Raw genomic sequence first — 26,802 nt, 5'->3', positions numbered from 1 at the left:
CCGCTTTATCCGTGAAGGGTCGCAGGGGGGGGGGGGGCTGGAGCCTATCCCAGCAGGCATCGGGCAGAAGGCAGGGTACACCCTGGACAGGCCGCCAATACATCGCAGGGCAGACAGACACAGACAGACAGACAGACACATTTACTCACACTCACACCTAAGGGGCAATTTCAATCAAGTTACAATTAGCCTGAACGTGCCGTCTTTGGACTGTGGGAGGAAACCGGAGAACCCGGAGGAAGGTTGGGTTTTAGTTGTAATCTATTATATACATACTACTGTGGCCAGTGCTAACACATTCCTCTAACTGAACTGCTGTAAAACAAACAGGAAAATTACTAGCCAAAGTAGTTTTTGTGACATCACAGAAAAATGACAAATTGTTTGGATCAAATGGACTAAGAAATACATAGTATATGTGGAAAATGAATGTCTGCATGCTATTTCAAGGTATTTTATGATTTTTTTTTTAAATCTAGACCAGCAATATTAAAAAGTAATTTGGTTAATTGTTTACAAACATACACATTTTTGTTAACATTTGGGCTAAGAGCTGTAACATGCCAATAATTTAAAAATGACTACAGAAAGATTTGTAGTTTCCCTTAAATGTTGTCAGTTGTTTACTGGTGAGGCCCATTTTGTATACATTCAAAAAATAAGAGAGACCACTCACACAGGTCCATTAAAACAAAAGATTTTATTTAACTTTTCTCTCTGTATACTTTATTATAATAAGACACTTCTCTGCTTGTACATTGCTCCCTTGAACTTAAAAATGGCAACATTTGTTTGTGGGAATGTAAGTTGGGGTAGACAAACTTAGATACATACCAATATACATACATGTGTGTATATCAAGGCTCCAATAATAAACCATAAATGCTATAACAGCTGTAACCACTTCAGGTACCTTGGTAAAGTTGAAAGTATAGTACAATCTTTTGAGTATTCCAGGAATACACTTTAATGCTTATTTATTTATTTATTTATTAAACATGGGTACATACAATATGACCACATCAATAGATAGCTAAGAGTTAAGAAGGGATGAGGGGGTCGCACTGAGAGCCTATGGGAGTATATGGCTGCCGATGGCTAGGCTCACCGAGCGAGCTTTAGCTGAGGATGTTTTCATGCTTGGTAAAATGTCAGTGTGTGTGGGGGGGGGGATGGTGGAAAGGGGGTGAATAAGATAAGAGGAAAAAAAAAAATATATATATATATATATATACCCACTGCATTTCTTTTCCGTAGTATTGGGGGAGGGGGTTTTTAATGATTCTCACTGCAAGTACTTCATTTGGATAAACATACACACACTTGAATGCATATCCGTGGATGTATATAAGTACACGGTAAAAACATCCTAGCATTGTCCACAAAGAAAGAAAGGAAAAAAAAAAGCCAAACAGGGCAATCGTTTCGGCTTTCAACACCCCTCCCCTCAAAATAAAGAACATTACACATACAGTAGAGAGAATTCACACATGTACTTCAAATCCCCAAATCACTCATACAACATTTCTTTTTAGAAGCCCTACTCAATATCCCAAAGCTATTGTCTGATAAAGGCATTCCCAAAAAACAAACCCCAACTTACAGCAGTAAAAATACAGATGCTGGTCAGAACACAAAGGGAAAGTTTTTTTTTTTTAGTTCAGGTGTTATTCAATATAATCTTTTCATTTAACTTTTCAAACCAGAACCTACACACCTTTGCCAACAGAGTGTGCACCACAGTCCATTAAAAGTGGGTACACATCACTCTTACTACAGTGTAGGAATACTAACTGCATTTTGTAACACTACCCCAAGAGGGGGACTGACTCCTTGGCAAAGACTTGAATATCTTAAATAAGTACTTGAGAAACGTCTGTCATTCAGTCATAGTTTGTTGCCGTAATGAATGGAAGGTGATTAAACAGAGAACCTCTCTAAATGACCTACAACCAGTGAGAAAACGCATCAATGGCACAACATTTACTGTGCATGTAGATTAAAAAGGGAACGGTTGAATGACATCTAATAAGTAGATGGTAAAGACTCTAGGAGTGTCTAGGAGTTTACTTGCATACATAAGAAAGCAGTCTGGATAGTGGCTTTAAATGAGGAGTACTGTATATGTATGTTCATTTTTATTTGCTTTCAGGAGTTTTCAAATAATTAATATTAAAATGATAAAACCGCAAATCCTCAGTAGAAAAAGCCAGGGAGATTCAATAAAGCAAAGAAATTCAGTCTTCTTAGAACACGCAGGAGTTTTTCTAGAACAAATTATTTCAGCAAATGAAACAAAATTTTTACAGAGGCCAAAAGGCTACAGGAAAACACAAAAAGACAGAAGATTGGTTGACAACAACCTTGGTTGAAACAAAACAAAAAAGGTCACTACAGAGTTCTGAACAAGCAGCTACAACAGTGATCTTAGAAACAGAAAAATGTGAACATTAGTATTTCATGGATTGGGCAAACACAAATTAGTGATAAATTAAAAAACTGAAAAAGATCAAGAAGGGTGTGTATAAAAATGCATTTAATGACCTGCTTTGCAGAGGACAACATACTACAACCCTAACTTCTTAAGGGAGGGGGTTTTGAAACGTAAACTGAACGATGAGGTAAAAGGAAAGTATTAACACAAAAGTAGGGAAAAATGGTACATCCGTTCTTGTTAAAAAAGCACCTCCATGTCCCTGCCCCAACCTGAAGAATATACAGAAATGCTTCGCTTAATACACAAGCTAAACCGCCCATTGTTGTTTAAATACACAGGACATTATATAAACATCGTGTACGACTCAATCAATTCTGCTACGGATGCATGACTGCCCCACACTGAAATCACATGGATGTGTCTGTTGTGCCAGCTTGATGCCTTTTTGTGCTTGTATATGCAAACATGTATGAGTTTTGTATATATGAATGTTTGTTTCAGTCAAGATATACTTGCATCTAAAATGGGGTCAGGTAGATCTAATCTGAGTAGAACTTGGGGTCTGTGGGTGCATGAACGGAAACAAAAGGTGTGTGTGGACAAAAAGGGACAAGGGACAAAAGCAATAAACCAAGGGAGCTAGAATGAGTGTGTACACCATCTTCATAACTATCTTGTACAATAATAATAATAATAGTAATAATAATGATAATTATAAGGTAACATGTTAGGGGAGGAGAACTGAGAGATGAGTGGGCAGAAAAAGAGGGATTCTTCTGAAATGTTTCCAAATTAGAAGGGTAAGGGATTCACTTCCTGTTCTTGGGAGATGGCCAGTTGCCACGCCTCTCACCACGATTGGCCCCACCATTACCAGCTACACCTCCTGGCCCACCCCCACTGCTTGGTGGGCCTCTGGAGCCTCTGCCTCCACCGCCACTGACCCTTCTATTCTGCCTCTCCATTCCAGGTCGCTGGCTGGAAAAGCTCCTCTTGTTGGCGGCCGATTCTTTAGTAGTCATCTCTCTCTCCCCACCTCCACCTCCTCTGCCTGAAGGATGATGGTGGTGGTGATAGGAGGAGTAGGATTTTCCACTGTTACCTCCAACTCCTCCTCCTCCACCTCCTCCACTGCCGCTGCCACCACCTCCACCTCCTCCGACTCCTCCCCCTCCTCCTCCTCCTCCTCCTCCGCCACCGCCACCACCACCACCTCCCTCCCTCTCTCGAAACTCAGTGAAGTCACTGCTTTCTGAGGCAGTCTCCCACTCCTCATTGGCCTGGTCAGAGTTCTGATTAGAGACATCGGGAGACTTTGCACCGCTGACTGGGTTGTGATTGTGGTGGTGCTGAACGTGGGATAGGCTGGAGTTGCCATGGTAGTGATGGTGGTGATGGTGATGGCTATTGAGATTCACATTTGCGCTTCCATGGTGGCTGATGTTGTTGTTGTTATTGGTAGTAGCTGTAACGTTGTTTGTATTTGGAACAACAGTGGCGGTAGTGGGTACATGGGATGTGCCGTCTGTTTCCTGCATGGAATTCTGGGACGGCGAAGCAGACCTCTGCTGTTGCCCACCTACAATTTCAATGATTCCACTGCTTCCATTAATGCGGGCTGCATTCTCTCGTTCCTGCTTCAATCGTCGGAACCTGGGGGGCTTGTCTTGTTGATGCTGAGAGCGTCCATGGCGCCTTCGACGAGGGGGGCGGTCGAAACCTCTGTTAGGGAAACTCCGCCCATCTGCATTAGGCAGAGGGACCGGTTTGTTTGTGGGACCAGTGGAATTGGAAGTGTTGTGGACTGTGGGCAGCTGTGCAATACCACCATTTTCAGTGCCTTGTTGGGCAGTTGTGGGTACAGAGGGAGTAGAAGGTACCAAAGAGTTTACGCCCAGATTGTGAGCCTGGCTCTGATCTGCAGCCTTCTCCTTCTTTTCACCAATGGGTCCACGAGTAACTTCTTTTGGTGGGGAGGGCTGCGAAGGTGTGTGTTGCTTTCTCATCGATGCTGAGGATTTAGATGACAAACCTTGAGAAGAGCCAGGTCCACCACGGTGCCCTCCAGAAACTCCTCCTCCACCACCTGCACTTCTGTAGACATTTCCCCCAGCGCCACCTCCACCTCTGCCACGTCTAGAAGGCACTCCCCTAGGTGTGAACACTCTGGCTTGGGTGTTTCTAGGAGGGACAGAGTTGGATGAATTGGCTATTACTGGGTTCTCTCCTATAGCTCCTTTCTTAGGGTTTGCCTTGCGATCTTCCTTATCAGAGTGAGCAAGGTCACTAGCAGCACTCTCGCTGCCCGTTTCAGACCCCCTCTGTCTTCGCCTTTTCGGCACCTCTTCATATTCTGATCCCTCACTTCGGGTCTCGCTGTGGTTCCTGGCACGCCCGGGATTTGGCTGAGAGCCCCCCTGGCCATGTCTGCCAGATGAGACTTCCCTCTTGTAATCTTGGTTGGAGGGGCCATGCTGATAGCCACTGTTAGCAGTTGACCTGTAGTCTCTGCTGCTTCTGCCCCCTGCCCTGCCACGTGCACTGCCTGTGTAGGTGCCCCTGTAGCCTCTGCCCCGACCATAGAACTCCCCTCTTCCACGGTTCGCACGATTGCCTCGAGAAGAGCCTGCATGGTAATTAGCACCCCCTCCACTGCCACTCCTTTCATATGAACGCTCACGGTCCCTTCTCGACAGTGGTGCTGGACAGCCAGCAGCTTGGACAGAGAGGTCTCCTTCTTTGGGTCCTTTACTTGGTCTCCCACCTGAACTTCGATCTTTTTCACCATTCCTTGGTTTTCCAGACAAAGTGGGTTCATCTTTTCCAGAGGGTCCAGACGTGGACTGAGGACCAGAAGATAACTCTTGCTTGACAGATGCCTGATTGGTATCTTGCTCTTTATCTTTCCCAGAGCCTCCAGTGTTCTTCTCTCCTCCTTCACCTTCACCACCCTCCCTCTTCATTTCCTTCAGCACAGGCCGCTTAATAGGACCCGCCCGCTTGTTGGGGTTACCACTTCCTGACTGAACAGCAGGCTTATCACTCTGATTGATGGAGTCATCTGCTACTGTGTGTCCAGTACCTGCCTTTCTGTTATGTGTAGGACCACCACTCACATTGCTGCTTCCAGGCCTCGGACCCCACTGAGTCTCAGTCTTTTGCTCCCGACCACGCAAGTTAGATTTCGGGTGGTGCTGCTGCACAGAATGCTGGGAGGACTGTGTGTGAGTGTACGCACTTCCTGTTTTGTCTTGTTTGCGGCCACTGACATTTACATGCCCAGTGTCATGCTCATGGTGGGGGTGTGGGTGGGGATGGTGCAGTGACTGCTTTCCACTGCCATCCTCCCTCGCTGAAGAGGAAGAAGAAGAGGAAGAGCAAGAAGAGGAAAGGGACGGCTGGTGAAGTGGGGGTGTGGTTTCGCTCTTTTTGGGCTCTGCTCCCCTCTCTCGCTCTCTGCCATTTTCTCGTTTGTGAGGATGAAGAGAGAAATGAGAAGGATGAGAGTGATGGGCATGGTGGTGCTGTAAATGAGGGTTGTTCTCCAAGGAAGAGGGATCAGCACGACCATTGCGGTCAAAGTGAGCATGTGGAGCTCCCCAGATTTGATTCTGCTGGCTGCCCTGTGGGCCTTCTTCCTGATGGCCAAATCCACGAAGCTCACCAGCACTGTTTCCTCTTTGTTGGGAGTGAGCAGCCATTCTGGATCCATTATCAGCAAAGCTGTTGTAATTTGCTCGTGCTGACAAGAAGGGCTGGTGATGGCCGCCTCCCTGGCAACCAACTTGAGTTGCTATAGGTGCTGTAGTTTGATCAGAAGAACCAGAAGTAGAATTAGGGGTCACAACAGGTGGCTGAATTGGGCCTGTAGCACCTTCCCGCATACGCACTGGAGGAGTGTCAGACCTAGAACACATAAAAATACACAAAAGACGCAGTTGAACTGTTAAGCATAAGTTCTTAATTTACACTTTATACAGGTGCTGGTCAACGAATTAGAATAATTTGAAATAGTGCAATCATGAAATTCTTTGAATGCATTTTTTGTGCAGAAAGCAAATCAGGTGTTCACCGCACCTGTCCTACTCGTTAGACTAATCACAGAACTCGTTACCTGGAAAAAGATTTGCTCAGCTGAGCTTTCCAAAAGGCCTATTTAGGCCATTTAACTGTGACACTGTTGTTTTATTGAATTAGAATAATGGAGAAACCGTTTCATTGAATTAGAATAATTTTTATTATAATTACAATCATCACTTTCTCAGTATTTTGTGGCTGCCCCCTTGGCTTGTATGACTGCCTGAAGTCTCCACGGCATCGATTTGACCAGCTTGTCGCAAGTTTCCGCACTCACAGCTTCCCAGGCAGTGGCGATGTTCTGCTTCAGTTGGTCCAGCGTAGTAGGCTTTCTGTCGCAAATTTTCCGCTTGACGATGGCCCAAAGGTTTTCAATGACATTGAGGTCAGGCGAGTTGGCCGGCCATGCCAAAACTTCAAGCTGTTTTTTAGTGAACCAATCTTTGGTCGACTTTGCCGCATGAGCCGGTGCAAGATCCTGTTGAAATATGAAGTCTTCTTCGCCGAACTGTTCCTCAACAGTCGGAATCAGGAACGTTTCCAGAACATCTTGATATACGGCAGCATTGACAGTCTTCTTGAGGAAGCAGAGTTTCCCAACACCTCGAGCGGACATGCATCCCCAGACCATAACGCTCTGGGGAAACTTGACGGATCTTTTCACGCACTCGTGGTTGTAGGTTTCGCCACCACGACGCCAGACACGAGGACCTTGGTCACCGAAGGAGATGCAGAAGCGTGATTCGTCACTGAAGACCACTTTCTGCCAGTCTTCAGCAGTCCACTCGCCGTGTTCTTTGGCCCACTTCAGCCGTTTCTCCATTTGTTTCATGTTTCTTGCATCGGTTTTACTGCTGGAACGCGAGATTTGAAGCCGAGTTCGCGCAGACGACGGTAAGTGGTTGATCTGGAGACGTCAGCGCCGGTCTGCTTGTTCCACAAGTCGATGAGCTCGGAAGTGGACTTGAACCGGTTGCTGACTGCGATCTTTCTCAGCTGCTTGTTGTCGCGAGCAGAAGTTTTTCGGACGCCGGAACAGTTGGTGCGCTTGCTGCAGTTTTTCTTGAGAGCTTTGCAGACGGAAGACTGGCTGATGCCGAGCTGCTCAGCAATTTTAGTTTGGGTCAAGCCTTGTTGGCGAAGGGCTTGAATTTGAGCCACTATTCCGGTTGAGAGGTCGCGCTGCTTACCCATGATTGATTTTACAACTTAGAAATTCTACTCAACCCTGACTTTATACTGCACAGTGAACACTCTTAACAGAAAACAAAAATTCGAGCATTTATTCTAATTCAATGAAACGGTTTCTCCATTATTCTAATTCAATAAAACAACAGTGTCACAGTTAAATGGCCTAAATGGGCCTTTTGGAAAGCTCAGCTGAGCAAATTTTTTTCCAGGTAACGAGTTCTGTGATTAGTCTAACGAGTAGGACAGGTGCAGTGAACACCTGATTATACATTGTTTTTCTTGCTAATTTATATATTTTATATAAACTACCAAACACTTTTTGTTGAAGGCTATTTGGCAACAGGGGAATCTTGAGTGCAACGCCACAGCATGGAGGAGGGAGATTAAAAAATACTGAAAAAAAAGTCTTCTACTTATCTCTGAAGCCTGATTTACACTTTTAAAATACTTTTTTTTTCTTTCATAGTGTCCATTTAAAAAAAATATGACCAGGCCTTTACCTTGAGCCTTTACCAATGTCGTCTTCTTCCAGAGTTTGTTTCTGCCTTAGCGGAGAGCTCAGAGGGCGACCCTCATTGCCACTTGGAAAGACATCTGCCCCCCAGGGAAGTTTAGGATCCATTGGGGGTGTACCACGATGGGGATGAGGGGGGCCTCCATGCTGCTGCCTATCAAAGGGATCCGATCCAGAACCACCAGAATCTGAGCGCTCCCGATTAATCAGACCTGTAACACCAGAAAAATTCTAAATAAATAAGGTTCAAAATCACATCAAGCTTGCAGTGTTTTTTCAAAATATGACACTAAGCATACAATTTTTAGCTTTTTAAACCAACCAGAGGGGTGCATGCTGGGAGGGTAGTAGTCCATGGAAGGAGGATGACCCTGCATCATCCGGGGGTCCATGTAGGGCATCATCATCCAACGAGGGTCAAAATTCATGGGCAGAGGGGGTGGGCGACCCATGGAGCCAGGAGGGTAGAGAGCAGGTTGTTTAGGGCCTGACTGCGGTGTGGCACCGGGAGAGGGACCCTGCTGATTTGGCTGGGACTGAAGCTGGGCTTGGGCTGCTTGGCTATGTTGCTGTTGCTGCTGCTGCTGCCACTGCTGCTGCTGCTTGAGAAGCTGCTCCTGCGCACAATTCATACATTTCCAGTTTAAACTTTTTATTTATTTACTTATTTTAAATATCAACGTAGCTGGAGATGTGCATGATACCACAGAAAGATCACCACCTCTCCAAGTTAGCGCAGCAATGCAGCATGTGATGCTGCTCAATGCATTTTTGGTACACAAACATTTGTTTTATTAAAATCTTATATTTAGTTTATTTTTACATATTTATTGTTGCTTAAAAATACTTTGTTGCTAAGCCTCACTTTAATAACAACCAAATGTCTTTGGCAGTAATAAATGCAGATTTGTGTGTTAGTCCAAGAACAGTGACTGAGACTAGGCACATACCTGCTGTTGCCTTTGAAAACGAGGTGGCAGGGACTTTTGGTATTTGGAAAAGCCCTGGCCAGGCATTCCACTCCCCTGTCTTCCTGCTCCTACAGAAACTCCTTCCATTTTCACAGATTCATCTCCACTTCTGTTGCTCCGAATGTGTGCACTACTTATGATGGGCTCCTCTTTGCTTTCCACTGGTCCCGTGACATCAATGGGTTGCTGAAGTTGGGGAGCAGGAGGCTGAGCAACTTGCGGGGACTCTGAATTAGATAAGGAAACATTTACATTTTTACATTTTAGTATAATAAATGTGTTATTTTATCTCAGATAGCAACTTCCTAAGATTTATGTTAAGCCGCTATTAAAATGTGAGGATTGAAAGAATCTAAAGTTTAAACGGCTTTTGTTTCAAATGACAAATGTCTATTCTAATTGCATTTAATTAAAGGTACTTCAATGACAGTATGGGTTTAAGGGAAAAAAAAAAAACACAAAACAAAGAAAAATTACAACTAACCTGAGCTTGAGTCATAGCTGCTGTTGCTGCCAGCTCTTTGCCTGTTATTAGCATTAGCACTTAGCCCCACTGTAGTGCTAACTGTCTGAGCTGTCGGAGCAGCTGCAAGAGGAGGCTCCTCTATGTCCACGCAAGGTGATGGGGGCTGACTTGCACTGGAGGAGGAAACTGATGCTGGCAAGGAAGGGCTAGGGCTGCTTGGAGTAACTTCACCTGCAGCAGGGGGCTTGATGCTCTGTTGCTGCTGCTGTTGATGTTGCTGCTGTTGCTGTTTCTCATCTAGCCTCTTCAGCTTCTCTGCACATGCAGCACGCCTTTCTTCTTCCATTCTACGTTCCTCCTCTTCCCGTCGACGCCGGGCACGCTCTACTGCTGCAGAAATCTCTGATGATGACTGCTTCCTCCTCTGACGCCACGTCTCATCTTCGTCTTCGCCCTGCTGCTGGGGAAGCAGGGCTCTAGGGGGCGGCGGTGCAGGAGAACCTGCCTGTGCCTCAGGCGGCTTCTGGGAGGCTGTCTGGTTTGGGGGTCGGTCCTGTTAAGAAACAGTGTATGATGCTTACACAGCTTATCCACAGAAAACTTAGTTTGCTCCAACACTATAAACATGCTCATTTTAGGGGTTGATGTTACAATTACGTTTTTTTTTTTTTTTTGTAACATGGACCCCATCCCCATGTACCTGCCGGTAGTAGGAGTAGGGCCACTGCCCAAGAAGTGACCCCTGTGGGGGGGAGGGCTGCTCCCGAGGGCCACCTAGTCCAGGCCTACGCCCCTGCATACAGGCACAAGTACCTGTCAGTGATTCATCCATGTAGCAGGGATGCACCGATTGTATATAATGGATGGGCATCAGCACCAATGCTAATGCTGACCTTCTTAAACTAGTCAGGTACATGGCCAATCCACGGGGTTGTTATAAAATGTATTTTACCATGCATTTCTTTTGCATGTTTTTTGGGTGGTAGGGGCTTTTTTGTTAATGTAGTTTCGGCCCAGTGTTATCTTGTAGAGAGAAGAATGATTCAAAGCAATTTAGCACAGTGAATTCTACAGATTCTGTTACATTGATGAAGAGTTCAGGTATTGATGTGCCGAGAATAGAAGTGGGATCGGTGCATCCCTCTAAGGAAGCACGACAAGTGCACTTGAAAAGCTTATTCCAGTCCTCAGAGTGACTTCTAAGAAGTTAAAGAGGTCACGTATATATTGAATGCTAATGATGGTCATACCTGGTAGGGCCCCGTGTTTGTCTGACCACTCCTGCCATTTTCTCCCTCCTCGGCCCAACCTGGCTTGCTGGAGGGTGTTGGTGAGGGGTCTTCAGTAACAGAAGGAGGAGTGCGCATTTCCCCTCCACTGTCAGATGTTCGAGAACGTATAGTTGGAGCAGGTCCGTCTTGGGATTTCTGCTGCTCCCTGAACAGATGCAAGCAAAGGAGAACAAACAAACATGTGCATGTCCCCATGAACAAAACATAAATGTTTGACCAAAACTGTAAATATAGAGCCGCATCAGCTGAGCGTATTATCCATTTTTTACTTTTTTTTTTTTTCAATGTTTAAATATATACCGTGTTCCATTCTGGCCTTCAGCCTTCTCTTCATCTCCGTCATCCTCTCCTTCATCATCACTGAACTTCAATTTGGCAGAGTAGTCAATCTCCTCTTGTGCCCCTGTAATTAGGATGGGGAACACAGAAAAAAATTTAAACCAATTCTGCAGAAAAGTGCAAAGAGGAACCTAAAGGTCCATGGTTGAATAGTTTTCAAACATCTTCCTTACCAGCCCACCCTTCATCTCCATCATGATCTAGCTCATCCAGTTCCTTGAGGTCATCCTGTTTCAGGATGGAAGGGCGTCTGACCACCTCGCCACGAGGACCCCCTGGGGGCCTCCCTTCTGGTCCAGCACCCCCCTGTGTGCGAGGAAATCTAAACAGAAAAAATAGAGGACAGAAGGCTATGAGCTAAATAAAGTAATTAAAATGATTCCTGCCACACAGCACTGCAAATATACATAAAATCATATTAAAAGCTGTCATGTCTTACCTAGCAGCCTCATTTGGTGGTGGAAACCTATATGGTCCCTGTGGACCATAAGGTGGTGGGAAGGGCAGGTACGGTGGGTACATCTGTAGAGAACACAGAACGGAAGATTTGCTTTAATTAGTAGTTACACCAAACACAGCATGTTCCAGTACCAATATAATATTTTTACAGTACAACTCGACACACAAAAACAAACATCTAATACATTCAGATTCTTCCCTTCGTACTGCAGTTAGCTGCACTTAAAAGGCCATTAATATTATTAGCGAGCTCTGCCACTCAACATTCTTTCTTTTAAATGTCCTTTCCATTAAGGAGGAAGTATGAACAGTTTAAGCTCATACCAGTATGTTTTAGATGTGAGGTTTCAGAGATTACTTGACAGCTAGTTAATTGACTGAATATCTTCATTTTTTTTATTTGTCATTTTTATTTGTAATTTTTAATGCTAGTAGGTTGTATTTTCTCAACTACTCTATCGAAGGGGGGCTTAAAATCCAAACAGTGACAGAAGAAAGGGCAGAGTTGGCACAGAGACTACTGCATCAATAGCTGTCTATACACATAGACAAAACTGTGTCAGCTGGAACTGTTATTTAAGGCAAGGCTGGACAAGAATTCAATATCAATATTTATTGCAATAAATTGCATACAGGCTGCCATAGCTAGTATGAAAATAACTTACATCTTCCAAACTAGTTTCAATTGAAAGATAATTGCTTTTTAAAGAGGTAGATTTGCCTTATTATGCAACTTAATAATCATTACATGAGTGTCACTAGATGATGGTAAAATTACAATATTTCTAAGACGATACAGGAACAAAAAGGTATATAGTAATATATTCAGTATGTACATTGTGTTCAGTATGAAAACGTTTGGACACCCCTGATAATGATTGATTGATGATTTTTATTTATAAATCATTGGCTGTTCAGACCAGCAATTTCAGTTAAGTACAGCAGACTAACACAGTGATATATGAGAAGTAATATTAAGTTTATAGGATTTACAAAAAGTGTGCAATAATTCTTTAAACAAAATTAGGCAGGTGGATACATTTTATTATAAGAAAGGTTTAAGGTGGCCAATTGCAAGTTTTACTCCTCTTTGCATCTTCTCTGAAATAAGGCATCATGGGAGCCATAAAACAACAAATTACCTGAACACAAAAACTGTTCAACATCATGGTTTAAGGGAAGGATACTAAAAGCTACATCAGAGATTTCAGCTATCAGTTTCCAATGTGGGGAACATAGTGAGGAAATGGAAGACCACAAGCACAGTCCTAGTTAAGGCCTGAAGTGGCAGAACAAGAACAATCTCAGATAAGCAGAGGAAAAGGATGGTGAGAACAGTTATAGTCAACCGACAGACCTCCAGAGCTCCAAACACCTACAACATCATCTTGCTGCAGATGGTGTCACTGTGCACCGTACCAACTATTCAGCGCACTTTGCACACGTGAGGCTGTATGGGAGAGTAATGCAGAAGAAGCCTTTTTCTGTGCACACGCCACAAACAGAGTCGCTTGAGGTATGTTAAAGTACATTTAGATAAGCCAGCTTGTGGACAGACGGAGATAAAATTAAGTCATTTGGAGGGTGGTATGTATGGCAGAAAAGAACATAGCATTCCAAGACAAACACCTGCTAACCACAGTAAAATTTGGTGGTTCCATCATGCTGTGGGGCTGTGTGGCCAGTGCAGGTACTGGGAATCTTGTTAAAATTAAGGGTCGAATGGATTCCAGTCAATATTAGCAGATTCTTAAGAACAATGTTCAAGAATATGTGACAAAAGTTAAAGTTGCACAGGGGCTGGATACTTTAACAAGACAATGACCCTAAACACTACTCAAAATCTACTAAAGCTCATGCAGAGGAACAAGTACAACGTTTATACCTGAATATTATTAAAAATCTGTGGTGTGATTTAAAGCAGGCTGTTCATGCTCAGAAACCATCAAACCTGACTGAACTGGAGATGTTTTATAAAGAAAAACAATATAAAAAAAAAAATATATAAAAAAAAACCTTCAACCAGAAGCCAGACTCTCAATGGAAGCTATAGGAAGCATTTAGAGACTGTTATTTCTGCAAAAGGAGGATTCTGCTAAATACTGAAGCAATTATTCTATTGGGATGCCCAAATTTATGCACCTACCTAATTTTGTTTAAAGAATTATTGCACACTTTCTGTAAATCCTATAAACTTAATTTCACTCCTCAAATATCACTGTGTTCGTCAGCTATACAATATATTTTACCGAAATTGCGGTTGGGGGGTGGACTTTCATACCATTGTATTTACAGACAGCTTCTTTAAATATTATTGCACTTCAAAGAATTTTTCAGTGTTGAAATTACGAAAGAGTGACTTTTCAATAATGTGGCTTTTAATACTTGTCTTTTACACACAGTTAAACACTGCTGCTTTCTAAAATGTTGTAAAACTGTTGGTACTTACAAAGGGAGGCATGATTCCTCTGTAAGCAGGGAACTGCGGTCCAACAGGAGGCTGGGGGAGGGGAAGGGTGGGGCTGCCGGCAGGAGGGTTTCTAGGCAGCCCAAGGGAGGGCGGATTCTGCTGGAGAGGAGGGGCCCCAGCAGCACCCTCCATTACTATTGCTCCCCCAACACCGCCCTCCATTACCCCCTCCCCTGTTATGGTGGGTGCCATTGCACGGCCCCCACCATCCCGCCAACTTGTCACATCTAAACACACAAAAAGAAAGTCACTCAAGTATTAGCATAGTATTAGGAATATTTGTAATTTTGTCAGAAACCTGATGGAATAAAAAAAAAATAGGTTCTTCATTATGTTGAACTACTACTAAAGGCAGAAAAGTAAATATGCAAAAAAGAATAAAAATAATAAAAAATCTTTTATTGCAAAAGATTTCATTTGTTTGGTTATCTTTACCCACAGGGTCTCTAGACAGCTACCGAGTACCGCAAAAAGGAATTTTTGATGCCCACATAAAGCTGGAGAATGTTATTAGAAACTAGCAAAGTTGTTTCAGGTGGTTTCACAGTAATGTAATTAAGAAGTTCATAGGAACAGAGGAGGTCAAAACCAAGATAACTGCCGCTTTGATTTTATAGAAATACAAATAAAAACCTCCGACAAAAAACCCTGCTGTTTTTCTCCTTAAAGGAGAAGTGTATATAAGAAAGTCCAAGAATCTCAAAGAACTAGAAACCTTTTATAAAAAGAACGGCCTAAAAACTTCACACTAAATGGGTGCTCAAGCTTTTGCCCTTTTCCTAATTTCCAAACTGTAAAAGATGAAAGTAATAACTTGGATATGAATGAAAGCTTGTGCCAGTGCACTCACTCTGGGGGCGGAGGCTTGGTCCTGGCCCATACCACTGATCTGCAGTGGCCTGTTCTTTGCCAGCTTTGTCCTGGTCGCCCGCCGCCTGCAGGGTGGGAAATTCCTCGCGAGAGAATGGCGACTGTTGGTTTGATCCCTTTCCACCTGAAAAGGGCCAGAAGCAAGGTATGATTTAAGTCCACATTTACTTATCAAAACAAAGTTCTAAAGTTTTAAGCGTAAGTTTTAAGTGTACAATGCCTTGTACATGTACATGTTTTCTTTTAAATAGAAGATGTGTGTAGAAAGTGATCTTGTGTGCAAACTGAATTAGGGACACTGGGTCTTACCATCTCCTTGTGTTCCATGTGTAACACTGGCCTGAGCCCAAGACCTTGTCCCTGCGGCTTGAGCTGTAGTTTGAGCTTGGGCCTAAAAACAAAATACATTATTATTTTAGATGCTGCTTTGCAGCTGTATACTTTGTCAAGAAACAACTATTAGCAGAACAAATTTTACACCAGAGAGTTACTATAGTTTTATGTGAAGATAGAATTTAACACAGACACTGAAACCATGAGTGCTAGCAAACACAAACACTGATCTATTTTTTGAACAAACATCTGCAAACTTTTGACTGTTTTGTCTATAGTCTATGATATCTAGCTGATGCACAAGCTGATGTTATCAAGTATGCTACTCAGTGTGGAAAAACAAAACACCTTTACTCCATGCGTTCACTAGATCATGCTAGATAAACAGCTGGGAGTGTGAACTGAAAATGCCCATGCAAAGGGCTACCATAGGCTAAGTCCCTCATGTCTCAAGTTTGTCTGTTGCCTGTCTAATGTCTGTGTATATGTCGTGGACATTTAGTACAGACACTAATCCAGCAAGCTACCCATCAATCAATACGTTTTTTTCATCCACATTTAATTTTTCTTCAAATTGTCTACACAGTGTCGCTGTTCTAAAGGTGTTCCCTCTCTCACACACATGCAAACGCACACATCCTCTTTTAAAAGTTGTTCAAGGTAGACCATGCAGGTAAACTTGCATCCATTTTTCCATTAAATATATCAGTTAAACTCTAAAGATGACATTTAAAATATTCAAATTTAAAAAACAAAAAGATATTATAATAAAATAAAAATGCTAGGTATAAAACACCAAATTGTTGGACTCCCATTCCCAAAAATACAAATAGTAGCATTAAAAAAAACTATTCATGATTTTACTCATGAATAACCACAGAATATTGTTGTGATTAATGCACAGCACATCTGCACACATCAGTCCAGTCAGAGTAGCAGAGGTGAGAAAATGTGCAAAATGGGCAAGAACTACGATTGAGAAACATTGATATAAAATTTGTTTAACCTCAGGCTGTTGACTGCGTAAGGTACACAATTTAACTTCAGATGATAAGTGAAAAGAATATTACTTTTATATAAATTATGTTTAATTAAAAATTACACAGTATATGGATAAAATGTGAAATACAATAAAATATAAAAGAATTCTTTTAATTGTTGAGTGCAATTCAATATGTAATAATAAAATCATACAGAACTGCATCAAATTCTCTCCCCAATACTCAAACAAGCATTTTCTGCTAATATCAGTCCTAATATCAATACCTAATGTCGAATTAAAGGCACCTACTGTTCTCAAGACTAAAAATACCACTTATTCAGTCTTCGATACATAAATCCATGTTTCTAGTTTAATACATGCTGAGTTGGAAAACAGCTTAATCTATACATGTTTACATTTTAATCTGTGGAATACGAGCAAATTGGAAAGGTGTATCACCTCTTGAGCTGGAGGTGTTCTCGGCAGGCTCGGTGCAGGTGTCTGTGAAGCCGTAGGCTGCTGCAACTCCGGCTGCGGTGAAGACGATACATCGGTACTGATGGAAGTAAATTTGCAGAGCATTAGTACACTACTAATAAACGAACACACAACATATGCACAAAATGTCAATATTTGACAACAGCCCCCAAAAAGGGTTTTTATTAAAAAGCAATTTCTTTAGTTACCATTCTCAATATTTTGCAGACAGGTCTAATTTTCTAATGTATATTAACCTACACACAGAGGCTTACTAAAGCTCATTCCCATTGTTCGTACCCCTTTTTTTGTGTAATGATGCTCAATTAAACGTTTATATTCATTATAAAGATTTATATTTATTAGTTTTTAGGAAATAAAAATAGCTTGTATAAAAGAATTTACCATTTATTAAAACAATTTGATTGGACAACGCAGGAAACGCCTTTGTAACGCCAATATGCAACCAGTTAGAGGGGGGCAGTGCAATCATGTGTGTTGATAGATGGAGCAGTGTAAATGCAGTGTAAGACATACACAGTTGGACTCTTAAGTCATAAGTGACTTCTGAAGGCAGTTGATTGCACTGGATTTTATTTATTTTATTATTATTATTATTATTATTATTATTATTATATTTTATTTTTATTTTGAAAACCATGTTTATAATTTTATTACATTTCACAATTAAGTGCTACTTTGGGATTGTTTATAACTTAAAATCTTAATAAAATACAAGTTTGTGGTTGTGAGATGATAAAATGTAAAAACTTTCAAAGGGTATAAATTATGATTATAATGGATTGCAAAATAAATGTGATATGTTTTAAAAGTGGGCCCATGATGACAAGGAGAATTAAAAATAATAATTAATCTATACATTTACAGATATAAATATGGGAATGAATGAATACATAATGTTGTATTTACCGACTACTTTTGCTCTAATACAAAATATCATCTAAGCTTTTTAGGGATGTCAATGTATGCAATGAGATTTGTTAAGATGTGTAGCTGAATTATATGTCAGGCCTCACCTCTTTGGGTCTGCTGACTCCTGCTTGCTTGCCCATCCTGTGCCGTCTTTGGGAACGAGCGTGACGTTGGGGTCGTTGCCTTTGTTCTCTGCCTTTAGACTGGGCAGGTTGGCTGGGGGGGGCATGCGCCGTGCTGAAGCAACTTTACCAAGAGACTGCAAGCCATGACGAGGGGCAACTACAAAGAGAGGAGACAGTAGGTCAATACTCTGCAAGTACAGAAACATTACACCATGCTGGGCGAAAAACTCCAGAGACAAAACAGAAAAGGAAGTGGCAAAGGCATGCAAGTAAATGTCAAAATCTCTCCTTCAATTACAGAGGCAAGGCTAAGTACAACTAAGTAAGATCAATCACAGAAACTATCATGAAAAAAGCTATTAGCGACATCTCTAATAATTTACAATTTTAATGGATGGTAATTACAGGCAAAGACTTGTTGAACCCATTTTTTAATGTATTTATTCAATTCACTTTTAAAGCTTTTTGTAAGTGAACGTTTCAAGACCCCTTGCTAACAGTTCTGTGATTGTACACTGTTGCTGTAACTGTCTACAGCACATACTACTGTAGAACACTTTGAGAATACTACAAAACATCTACATAAAAACCATAAGCTGTACTGTTTTCACGCTGGTCAGATATCTAAGCATTTCCTCCAATTAGCTGTGCCAGGATGAGTTGTAACCACAATGACACCAAGTTACAAATGGTACAGGTCTAAGTGACCCTATGCTGGTAACACACACTCATAAGTTTCATATTGGTGTCAACAATGTTGTTAAGAAACAACTGTTGCATTTCGCAAGTTGATCAAGTGGCTAGAATTAGCACAATACATTTCAACATACTATTTGAAAACATCAAAAACACCAACATTGGAGTTAGAAGTAGCATTATAGCAATCTTAACAGCTAGGGGCCAGTTGTTCAAAAAATGTAATCCGGATCAAAATTATCCAGATTTGGTAATCACATTTTTTGCTGATCAGGTGATCAGTCTTACTTTTAAGCCAGTTTTTCAAAGCAATATTGGATTGTATCAACCTGATCCAGAAACACAGTTTTCAGGATTACCAGCTATGTAAAAAACAGATAGAAGGACCAACAGGGGTTGATGACTCCTTTTCTTGCCGTAACAAGATACTACTTATTGCAAAACAATACGAGCAATTGAGCGTTTAAATGGAGTTCTGCAGAGACGCTTTGCATGACTTAACTATTTGCGAGTCGAACCACAGGGAGCATGCAACATAACACTTGCATGTATTGTCCTGCACAATGTTGCTACCAGACCCAATGTCCCTCTCTGTGATGTTTATGATGCACCTGAGCCTGTTGAAGAACCAGAACAAACTCTGGTGTTCTTTGCAATTGTTCGAAATAATTTTTGACAGCTTCATATCTGATGAATGTTTCTTTGACATTAATATACAGTGATGAATGACAGTGACGTAGATGAAAAAATCAATATATTATTTTTGTTTGTTATTGAAATCTTTTGGGGGGATTATTAAATGGGGTCAAGATTGTTTTTATTTTTATTTTACTATAGAAAAAGGCTTAATTGGTAGCCAATGTCTACTTTATCACTGTAACAGTTAAACAGGTCAAGTGCAAAATAGAAGTAAATGTATATACACTAAATTGTACAAATGTATTTTTTTTTTACTTTAAAACTTTGATTTTAAAGTTTTACCACATTTTCTTCATGAAATCCCCTTTGAAATCCTACCCCTTGTTGGGATCAGGGTAATCCTGTTTTTTTGGATCAAAGTTATCCAAATCCTACTGAAGAGTTTTGAACAACAGAAACTGAAGGTTTGATCCATTTTCAAACTAGGATTGGATTACGTGATCTGATCCGATTTCACGCTTCTTTTCCTTTCGAACAACCCGTTTTCCAGATTTGATCCAATCCGATAACCAAAATCCGATCAGATTTCCTTTGAACAACTGGCCCTAGGTGTCACTTTCTTACAGAATGCAAATAGAAAACACAAACCAACAGGAGCCTGTCTGCAAAAAAACAATTATGGTGAATCCAGCTTCACTGTAACTAAGCTTCAAAATCTCTACTTGCCAAATAAAACCAGAAATAATGTATGGACATGTATGAACAGAAATCATGTATGTATTCGTACATACACTTCTAATCTACAAATTACTTGTTTATGTTTCTAAAGAGAAGACAAAAAAGACAAAGTAAGAAGACATTTAATAAATGTAATTTATAACAACCTGTTTAATTCTCTATTTAAATGGAAGCTGAACATGAGCTCAAAATGTGTTTTAATGACTTTTGGGCATAATAAAATCACCCAAATAATACTAACCCTAAAACAAACAAAAAATAAACCAACAAACAAAAAAACATTTTAAATGTTAAACTCTATTATAAGATTCATACTCAAATCATATGAGCCGGTGAGATAGCACTTACCAACAGGCTTCTGTGCTTCAAGGCTCTTTCCTTTGTAAGTATCAAACAGGTTGAGAGACGCATACTTGGTTTTGCCATCCTTCCCCTTTGCTGTTTGCCCAGAGCGCTCTGACATTGCGCTGTACGCTCATTGAGTATGGTGAGCCCTGAGACTGACAGAGAAAGCAAAGACAGCATGAGACACAGAGCAAAATTGGGAGAGAAAAATAAATCCAGAGACAGCACACAAAAGCAATAAGCAATAATTGTTTTGTGGAATGAAAGAACACATTGCGCTACTGGCCAAATTAATAAAAGTGCCTGAAACTCTTAATCAGCTAGATAAAGAATCATACACACAGAATACCCTCATTGATGCAAGAAACAGAACAGGCTACTTAAAGGTGTGATCTAGTTTTAAACAGAATGAATGGAACACACTATCAAATTGCAGCGAAATTAGCTTTTATATAAATTATAAATCCGCTTTCTTGTTTCAGCATAGTCATCACAATATGGGTATGTGCAACAGTCATATCGCACAGGGTACACCTTTTTTGCTGTTTGAAACACTGTTCTAATTTCCCATTAAATATCAACTAGAGACTATATCTCCTCAATATATTTTATTTCACTTTAAACTTGGATTTATGGAGTGCATTATTGGTATCATGACATGTTGGACCACTGACGTCTGTTACGATCTGTTGAAAACTCCTGTATTTTTAATATAGTAATACATTTGCCTGTTTTTGCCAATATCTGCAATAACGGATCTCAAAACACCATTGGCTTACAAATCAATATGCTATGCTAATTACTTTATTGTTGCTTACATTCTCTTTAGCTTTCATAACGCCTCAACATTGTTTTACAAATTAATACACTTCTAGGTAAAAAAATACTTAAGCTACATTGAGTAATAACTACCATACAAAAATACGGAAACTGGAAACCTTTATTTTGTTATTGGTAGAGATGCAGAGAACTTTTCTAAATGTATATTTCAAATTAGTTAACCAATGCCACATTCACCTAAATTCTAGTTATTTTAATTGCTTTGACACTCAAAACATAAAATGCTTGACAATAAAATTTTGATACCAAAACCAAAAAATTCAAATGCTTTTTTTCTTTTTTATTCTTTGTTATTTTCCTATTTCATACCTATATTTTTCATTTTTTATTAAATGCTGCGGAGCTTTAAATGCGCGGATGATTTATTTTTTTATGTATATTGTTTTAGCTTTGTACCTGTGTATACACTATTTATTTTTCGTTATTTTAGAATTCGTTCGATTATATTTCTTTTACCATTTTGAGCTAAGATTAGTTAGTTATTTTCCTATTTTATATCTATTAATCTGTTTTTATTAAATGCTGCGGAGCTTTAAACGCGCGGATGAACTCGCGTTCAGTCTCGCATTCACGCTCGGGTTCAGGCAGACAATCTAAACTCTAGTATGCAGAACTATATTATTATTGTTATTAAATTTTCCATTCTTTTAAATAGCAGGATACTTTGATTTTTATTTCTCAGCCCGGACGAGACCCGGCCCGAGGAAAGTAATGGAAAATCTCGTGTCAGTCCAGGCTCCAGGAAATAGTCATCTGTTTTTTAATAATATTTTTATTTTATATAAAGCTACGGCCTGATAATCACCATATAACAAAGTATTACTGTTAACGAAAACGAACGAAATAACGAAAACTGAAAGTGAAAGTTCCCCTTAACTGAAACTAATAAAAACGGCAATTAAAAGAAAAAAATAAAACGAACTGAAATTACAGATTGAATACCCTAATTTTTGTGTTTGTTAATTTATTTATAAGCGCTGTATCCACTACAGCAGCTTAACAGCGGGTGGTGTTGTGCCGTTTCTGCTCTCGAAGGGGAGCCGGGGTTCAGATATTGGCAGCACGCAGCGCCTCGAGGTCCACGGAATTGCTTATATTTACAGCGCTCGAGCTAGCTGCGAAATAATGACAGAAAACTCTGAGGAAACTGCAGAATTCTGTACGGTATTAGAATATGAGCGTGAGTGACATAAAAAAAACTGTTTTGTAGAGAAATAGGAGATGAGGAATATTTAAGGAAACAGCTGTAACTTGGAGTAACTCACACTGAACACCCCATGCTGCAGGATAAACTGATAAATCTGATCATTTCGGTGGTTGGTTGGTTAGTTGTTAGGGATTTATTGTCACTTCAGCACAAATGTGGCTATTTGTGGCGATAATTTTGGTGAAAATTAGTGAAACCTGTATAGTTTATTGAGTTTTTGCTGTATGATCTCCTCAGTGAGAAGCCCCACCCCATAACCAATCAGGGAGCTCCAACTGCTTACCCCTCCTACTGCTCTTTCATTGTGGATGCACAGAATGTCTTAAATGTCCGTTTTTCAATGTTCAGGTTTGGCACGTCACGTGGTTGATATACCGTCACTATTTTACAATACCGTCACCATATTTAAATACCGTGGTATACCGAAATACCGTCATACCGCCCAACCCTAACCACAGCGCATTCTGAGGAAAGCGCAGCGACTCGGTTCTTATACATCAGCTCACAGACGCCCTCTGCTGCGGCCATCACCCTTTAGTGATGTGGGGAGAGAGAGCCATCTAACCACAATGTAAGACATATATACATAGACGTAGCAGCCGGTGCCAGGACATTTGTATATGTCTAAAACATTATCAGTACAAAGATAGCGCACGGAGCTAAAGCTAGCAGTATGGGATATAAACAGTGTTTTTTAATAAGCTTCTTGTGCACTTTTTAAGTTATTAATGCCTCGTTTTAAATGTCAGGGCTCTCCGGATTCTAGCAAGGAGGTGTGGAACTACTTTGAGCCTGGATAACTGTGGAAAAGCGACTTATCGGGGCAAATTATGCCCCGTGTCTCCCAATCTAAAGGGTGTTTTGACAAACTGTTAAAATTTCTGGATCTCGGAACGCTGTGGGAGAACAGTGGTGTGCTATTCATCAAAAGTAAGTACTTTTTAATCATGTTTTACTACACCAAAAGTCCATTTCACACCAGAGTTCTCATTTAAAATGACAATATGGTTTATCTTAATTTCCAGAACAACATATTGTTTTCAAAAAAATGTAGGTGTGTTACTATTCTATAAAATCTCTTCTAAATTACTGTTGTTAATAAAAGAGACAAAAGCTACAGAGAACAGTGTTTTGTTCCTGCTAATTGTTTGAAACTGACAAATATATGCAAAATAAAACTTAAAAATTTGCTGCAGAACTACGTTCTTAAAATTATTTTCAAAAAGTCATATCACCAAGAACACTGCTATTGAAAAAACACCCCCAAAATATTGTGATATTTCTAGGCCACACCCCCCTTCTCCTCTAAATAAATACAGGCAGAAGGCAATTACAAATGTGTACAGTTCGCGAGGCAACATCCTTCAGTAAGATGATGTCATTTAAAATTTTGGCTGCAACTAATTATTTTGGTAGTTGACTAATCTGATGATTATTTTTTCAATTAGTCAATGATTATTTCTGCCATGTCCTCCATCTCTAAAAAAAATTTAAACACCTGAACATGTGATTTAAAAGGCATTTAAATGTCTAGATGTTGTTTAAGAGTGGAAAGTACTGATATTTAGTGATTAAATATATTTTGGAGACAGACTAAGTTCATTGTAACTTGTGTAAGTGAGCTATTTACCCATATCCTATTGTGTTTCTCTTTCACTGTGTGTAATGAGGCACTGTTAAAAATTAATGATTAGTTGACAATGACATTTCTAATCGATAAATTGAAATAATTAACACTGTTGTTTATATAGACTAATCGTTGCAGCCCTATTTAAAATCACTAGTTTAAAAGAAAATATACACAGTGAATCAGCCTTGGACAAAACTCAAGATTTCAAGAAATAAAAATTAAAAATATTTAGATTCCACATTAGAAAAGCAAAACTTACACAATGCATACTGAACTACTGTAAGATTATGCCCTGTGGGTACAAACTCCACCAGCCAGACTGAGACTTGCTAAACAGAAAGTGGCCAAGATTTCAAACCCCTCCTATTTAGTCAATTGGGAGGCAGTTGCCATAACAACAAGAGTGTCTGTGTATCTTTGTAACTGTACAAAAAATGACATGAGGAATAAAAATCACAAGTAGTATGAACAGTGGTTGCCATGGTGATGCATTATAAATGATGCTGCTCTGCTTTAAGAGGCTGCATCCATGGCAACAGTGGGCTGAGTGTTTCACCATTCGCCAATAAAAACCAGAGCTGACTGTGGTTGAGTGTGTATACTAATACGTATACAGATGTAAAGGCATATTGAGGTTAACATAGTGACAGCTTGGACTACATGGATTAATCTTGCTTTTGCATCCGGTTACAAAGGACACACCCCACTTGAAATTCCACTGAACTAAACAAACTAAACTGCCTGCTGCACAGTTGTGTAGTGATGCTAAGGCACAGATTTTGCAATTCGATGGATTTGCATGTATTAGAAAGTAAGGCTTTTAATTGAGGAAACAGCAACAGTCGCTAGAATTGGCTGCTCATGACATACTAAACAAGTCATAACCGAGTATACATTGCAGCTAATTTTAGAAGATATATATTCAGACACATAAAATAATTAAAATGTCATTAGATACACACTTTCAATCTCTTTAATAGCTAAATTGTTCATATGACTGACTACAGTTAATAACTTGGTGTTCAACAACCTATCTTAAAAACTAGCCTAGTATCAATCAAAGACCCGATCAGATTTTCGTGAAGCCGCACTCAAGGAGGGAAAAGGGGGCAAAACAGCCATAAAATGGGGTGGACGAGTAGAAAGGACAACTTGCAGTTAACAACCTAGCATTTTCTTTCACCGCCACGTTTAACTTTACCGTATTAGAGTCTCGTGCGGCGTGTTTGTGTACAAATTATAGGAGTCGTAGTTAAGGTGGCTCAAAATCACTGACAGACCCAAATCGAGATTAGAAAAATGAGGTCGTGGGATGATGGCCGGCCAGCTCGGCTAATTCTGGTTGCGCAGAGATTAGCTGGCAGACATTGGGCTTGTTAGCCGCGTTACCCAGGCAGTGCTAGTTATGTTTATCACACTAGCTAACAGCTTGTTAACTAGATAACCATCAAACTCAACGAAGAATTTGAAATACATATACAGTTAGAACTCCATAAAGCTTAACCATACTGTAAAATTCTAAATCTAACAGATATAAACGTTCCGGGCACAACTGCCCCGCATACAGCTTCATCGCGTGTTAGCGTTAGCATCGGCCTCCATATTTCATGACGGGAGGAGGAGGGGGGCGATGCGTTTCATAATACAGAATACCGCACAGTACAAACCAAAGCATTAGCACGGTATCAGACAAGTGGTGTAATACTCTGCATTTACAAACCAGAAGCGTAAACTGTGGACACACACAATTAACTAATATAAAGGTGACACTAATCATATTAACATTTAACAGAACAAAACAAAATGGCGGCGGTCGGTTCAGGCCGTTAGCTCAGGCTAGCTAACCTACGGAGCATCTTTAAAAACATAAATACAACAACATTACTCAGCAATACGACGTGCTTCACACCTACAGAGTGCAGTAATACGGCATGTGCCATCAAACTATGAGCTACAAACCCAAAGAAGGCTGAATTCGTGTCAAAAAAGGTAACGTTAGGTAAGCTAACTAACCTAGCTAGCGTTAGATAACTAACCCATGCTAGCAAACGAGCTAACCTAGCTAACTAACGCAGGTCGCGTCCGTCGAGAGTTTGAGTTAAATACGGGAAAACAATACGCATAAAGAACGCATTGAAACACTAAACGACTAGTTTATACACTGGCCAAATCTTTAAATACTCATAAAGCGATTATTTAAGCAGGTAAAAAAATCACCAGCTCTTACGAGGACCGACTGCCGCTGCGCTAACGCTAGGAGATGCCCGTTAGCATGCTAGCTAGCAGAAACAGGACCGACGCTAAGCACCGGAGGAGAAAAATTACGCGAATAATAATTAATTAACGCGTTTACTGACCTGGTCTTGTTCCGATTTGTCTCGAGGTTGTATCGCTGGGTATTATAAATATCAATAAAACGCACAGTGTTTAGCCAGCTATCCGTGTGTATTCGCTAAACCCCTCGATGTTGTTGTTCAGCTAGCTGGCGAAAAGCTGTAGTCTAAATAACGCTAACCCCAGCACCTACACAACCCAAAATCCGCACAGCTTCGCCTAAAACCAAACAAGATTACGGATGTGGTGCCAGTCTGTTAGGGAATTCTGTAGATATGTGTGTGTAAGGAAGCTTACTTGGTACTCCTTTTCCTTTTTTCCACAAAATAAATGAAAAAAGGGGAAAATAAAAATATGATATAGAAGTACGGTTTCAGTCCGTCTCTACTAGAGCCGTCAACGGCTACTGAGGGCTGTAGCGCAGCGAGGGGCGGGGC

The 26,802-nt window shown here is 40.6% G+C and overlaps 1 protein-coding gene across 3 annotated transcripts; it reads right to left on the bottom strand.

Moving 5' to 3' along the window:
• Window positions 1-681: 681 nt before the first annotated feature.
• Window positions 682-26,802, bottom strand: prrc2a (proline-rich coiled-coil 2A). 3 transcript variants are annotated; one of them, XM_022683096.2, is made up of 17 exons: window positions 26,663-26,802; window positions 20,358-20,509; window positions 17,916-18,093; window positions 16,861-16,957; window positions 15,396-15,477; window positions 15,067-15,210; window positions 14,196-14,443; window positions 11,727-11,809; window positions 11,461-11,609; window positions 11,249-11,351; window positions 10,907-11,093; window positions 10,357-10,449; window positions 9,675-10,209; window positions 9,170-9,417; window positions 8,542-8,836; window positions 8,206-8,431; window positions 682-6,343 (listed from the first exon to the last, which is right to left on the bottom strand). In XM_022683096.2, the coding sequence occupies exons 2-17, from the start codon at window positions 20,470-20,472 to the stop codon at window positions 3,247-3,249; spliced, it is 5,880 nt and encodes a 1,959-aa protein (XP_022538817.2). In that variant the 5' UTR covers window positions 20,473-20,509; window positions 26,663-26,802; the 3' UTR covers window positions 682-3,246. The 3 variants fall into 3 exon arrangements, with proteins under 3 accessions (XP_022538817.2, XP_022538818.2, XP_022538819.2); XM_022683097.2 differs by lacking the exon at window positions 26,663-26,802 and adding an exon at window positions 26,389-26,643; XM_022683098.2 differs by lacking the exon at window positions 10,357-10,449.

The sequence above is a fragment of the Astyanax mexicanus genome, chromosome 3 (genome assembly GCF_023375975.1).
Source record: "Astyanax mexicanus isolate ESR-SI-001 chromosome 3, AstMex3_surface, whole genome shotgun sequence".
Taxonomy (NCBI): Eukaryota; Metazoa; Chordata; class Actinopteri; order Characiformes; family Acestrorhamphidae; genus Astyanax; species Astyanax mexicanus.
This window is presented reverse-complemented; position numbering and strand designations above follow the sequence as displayed.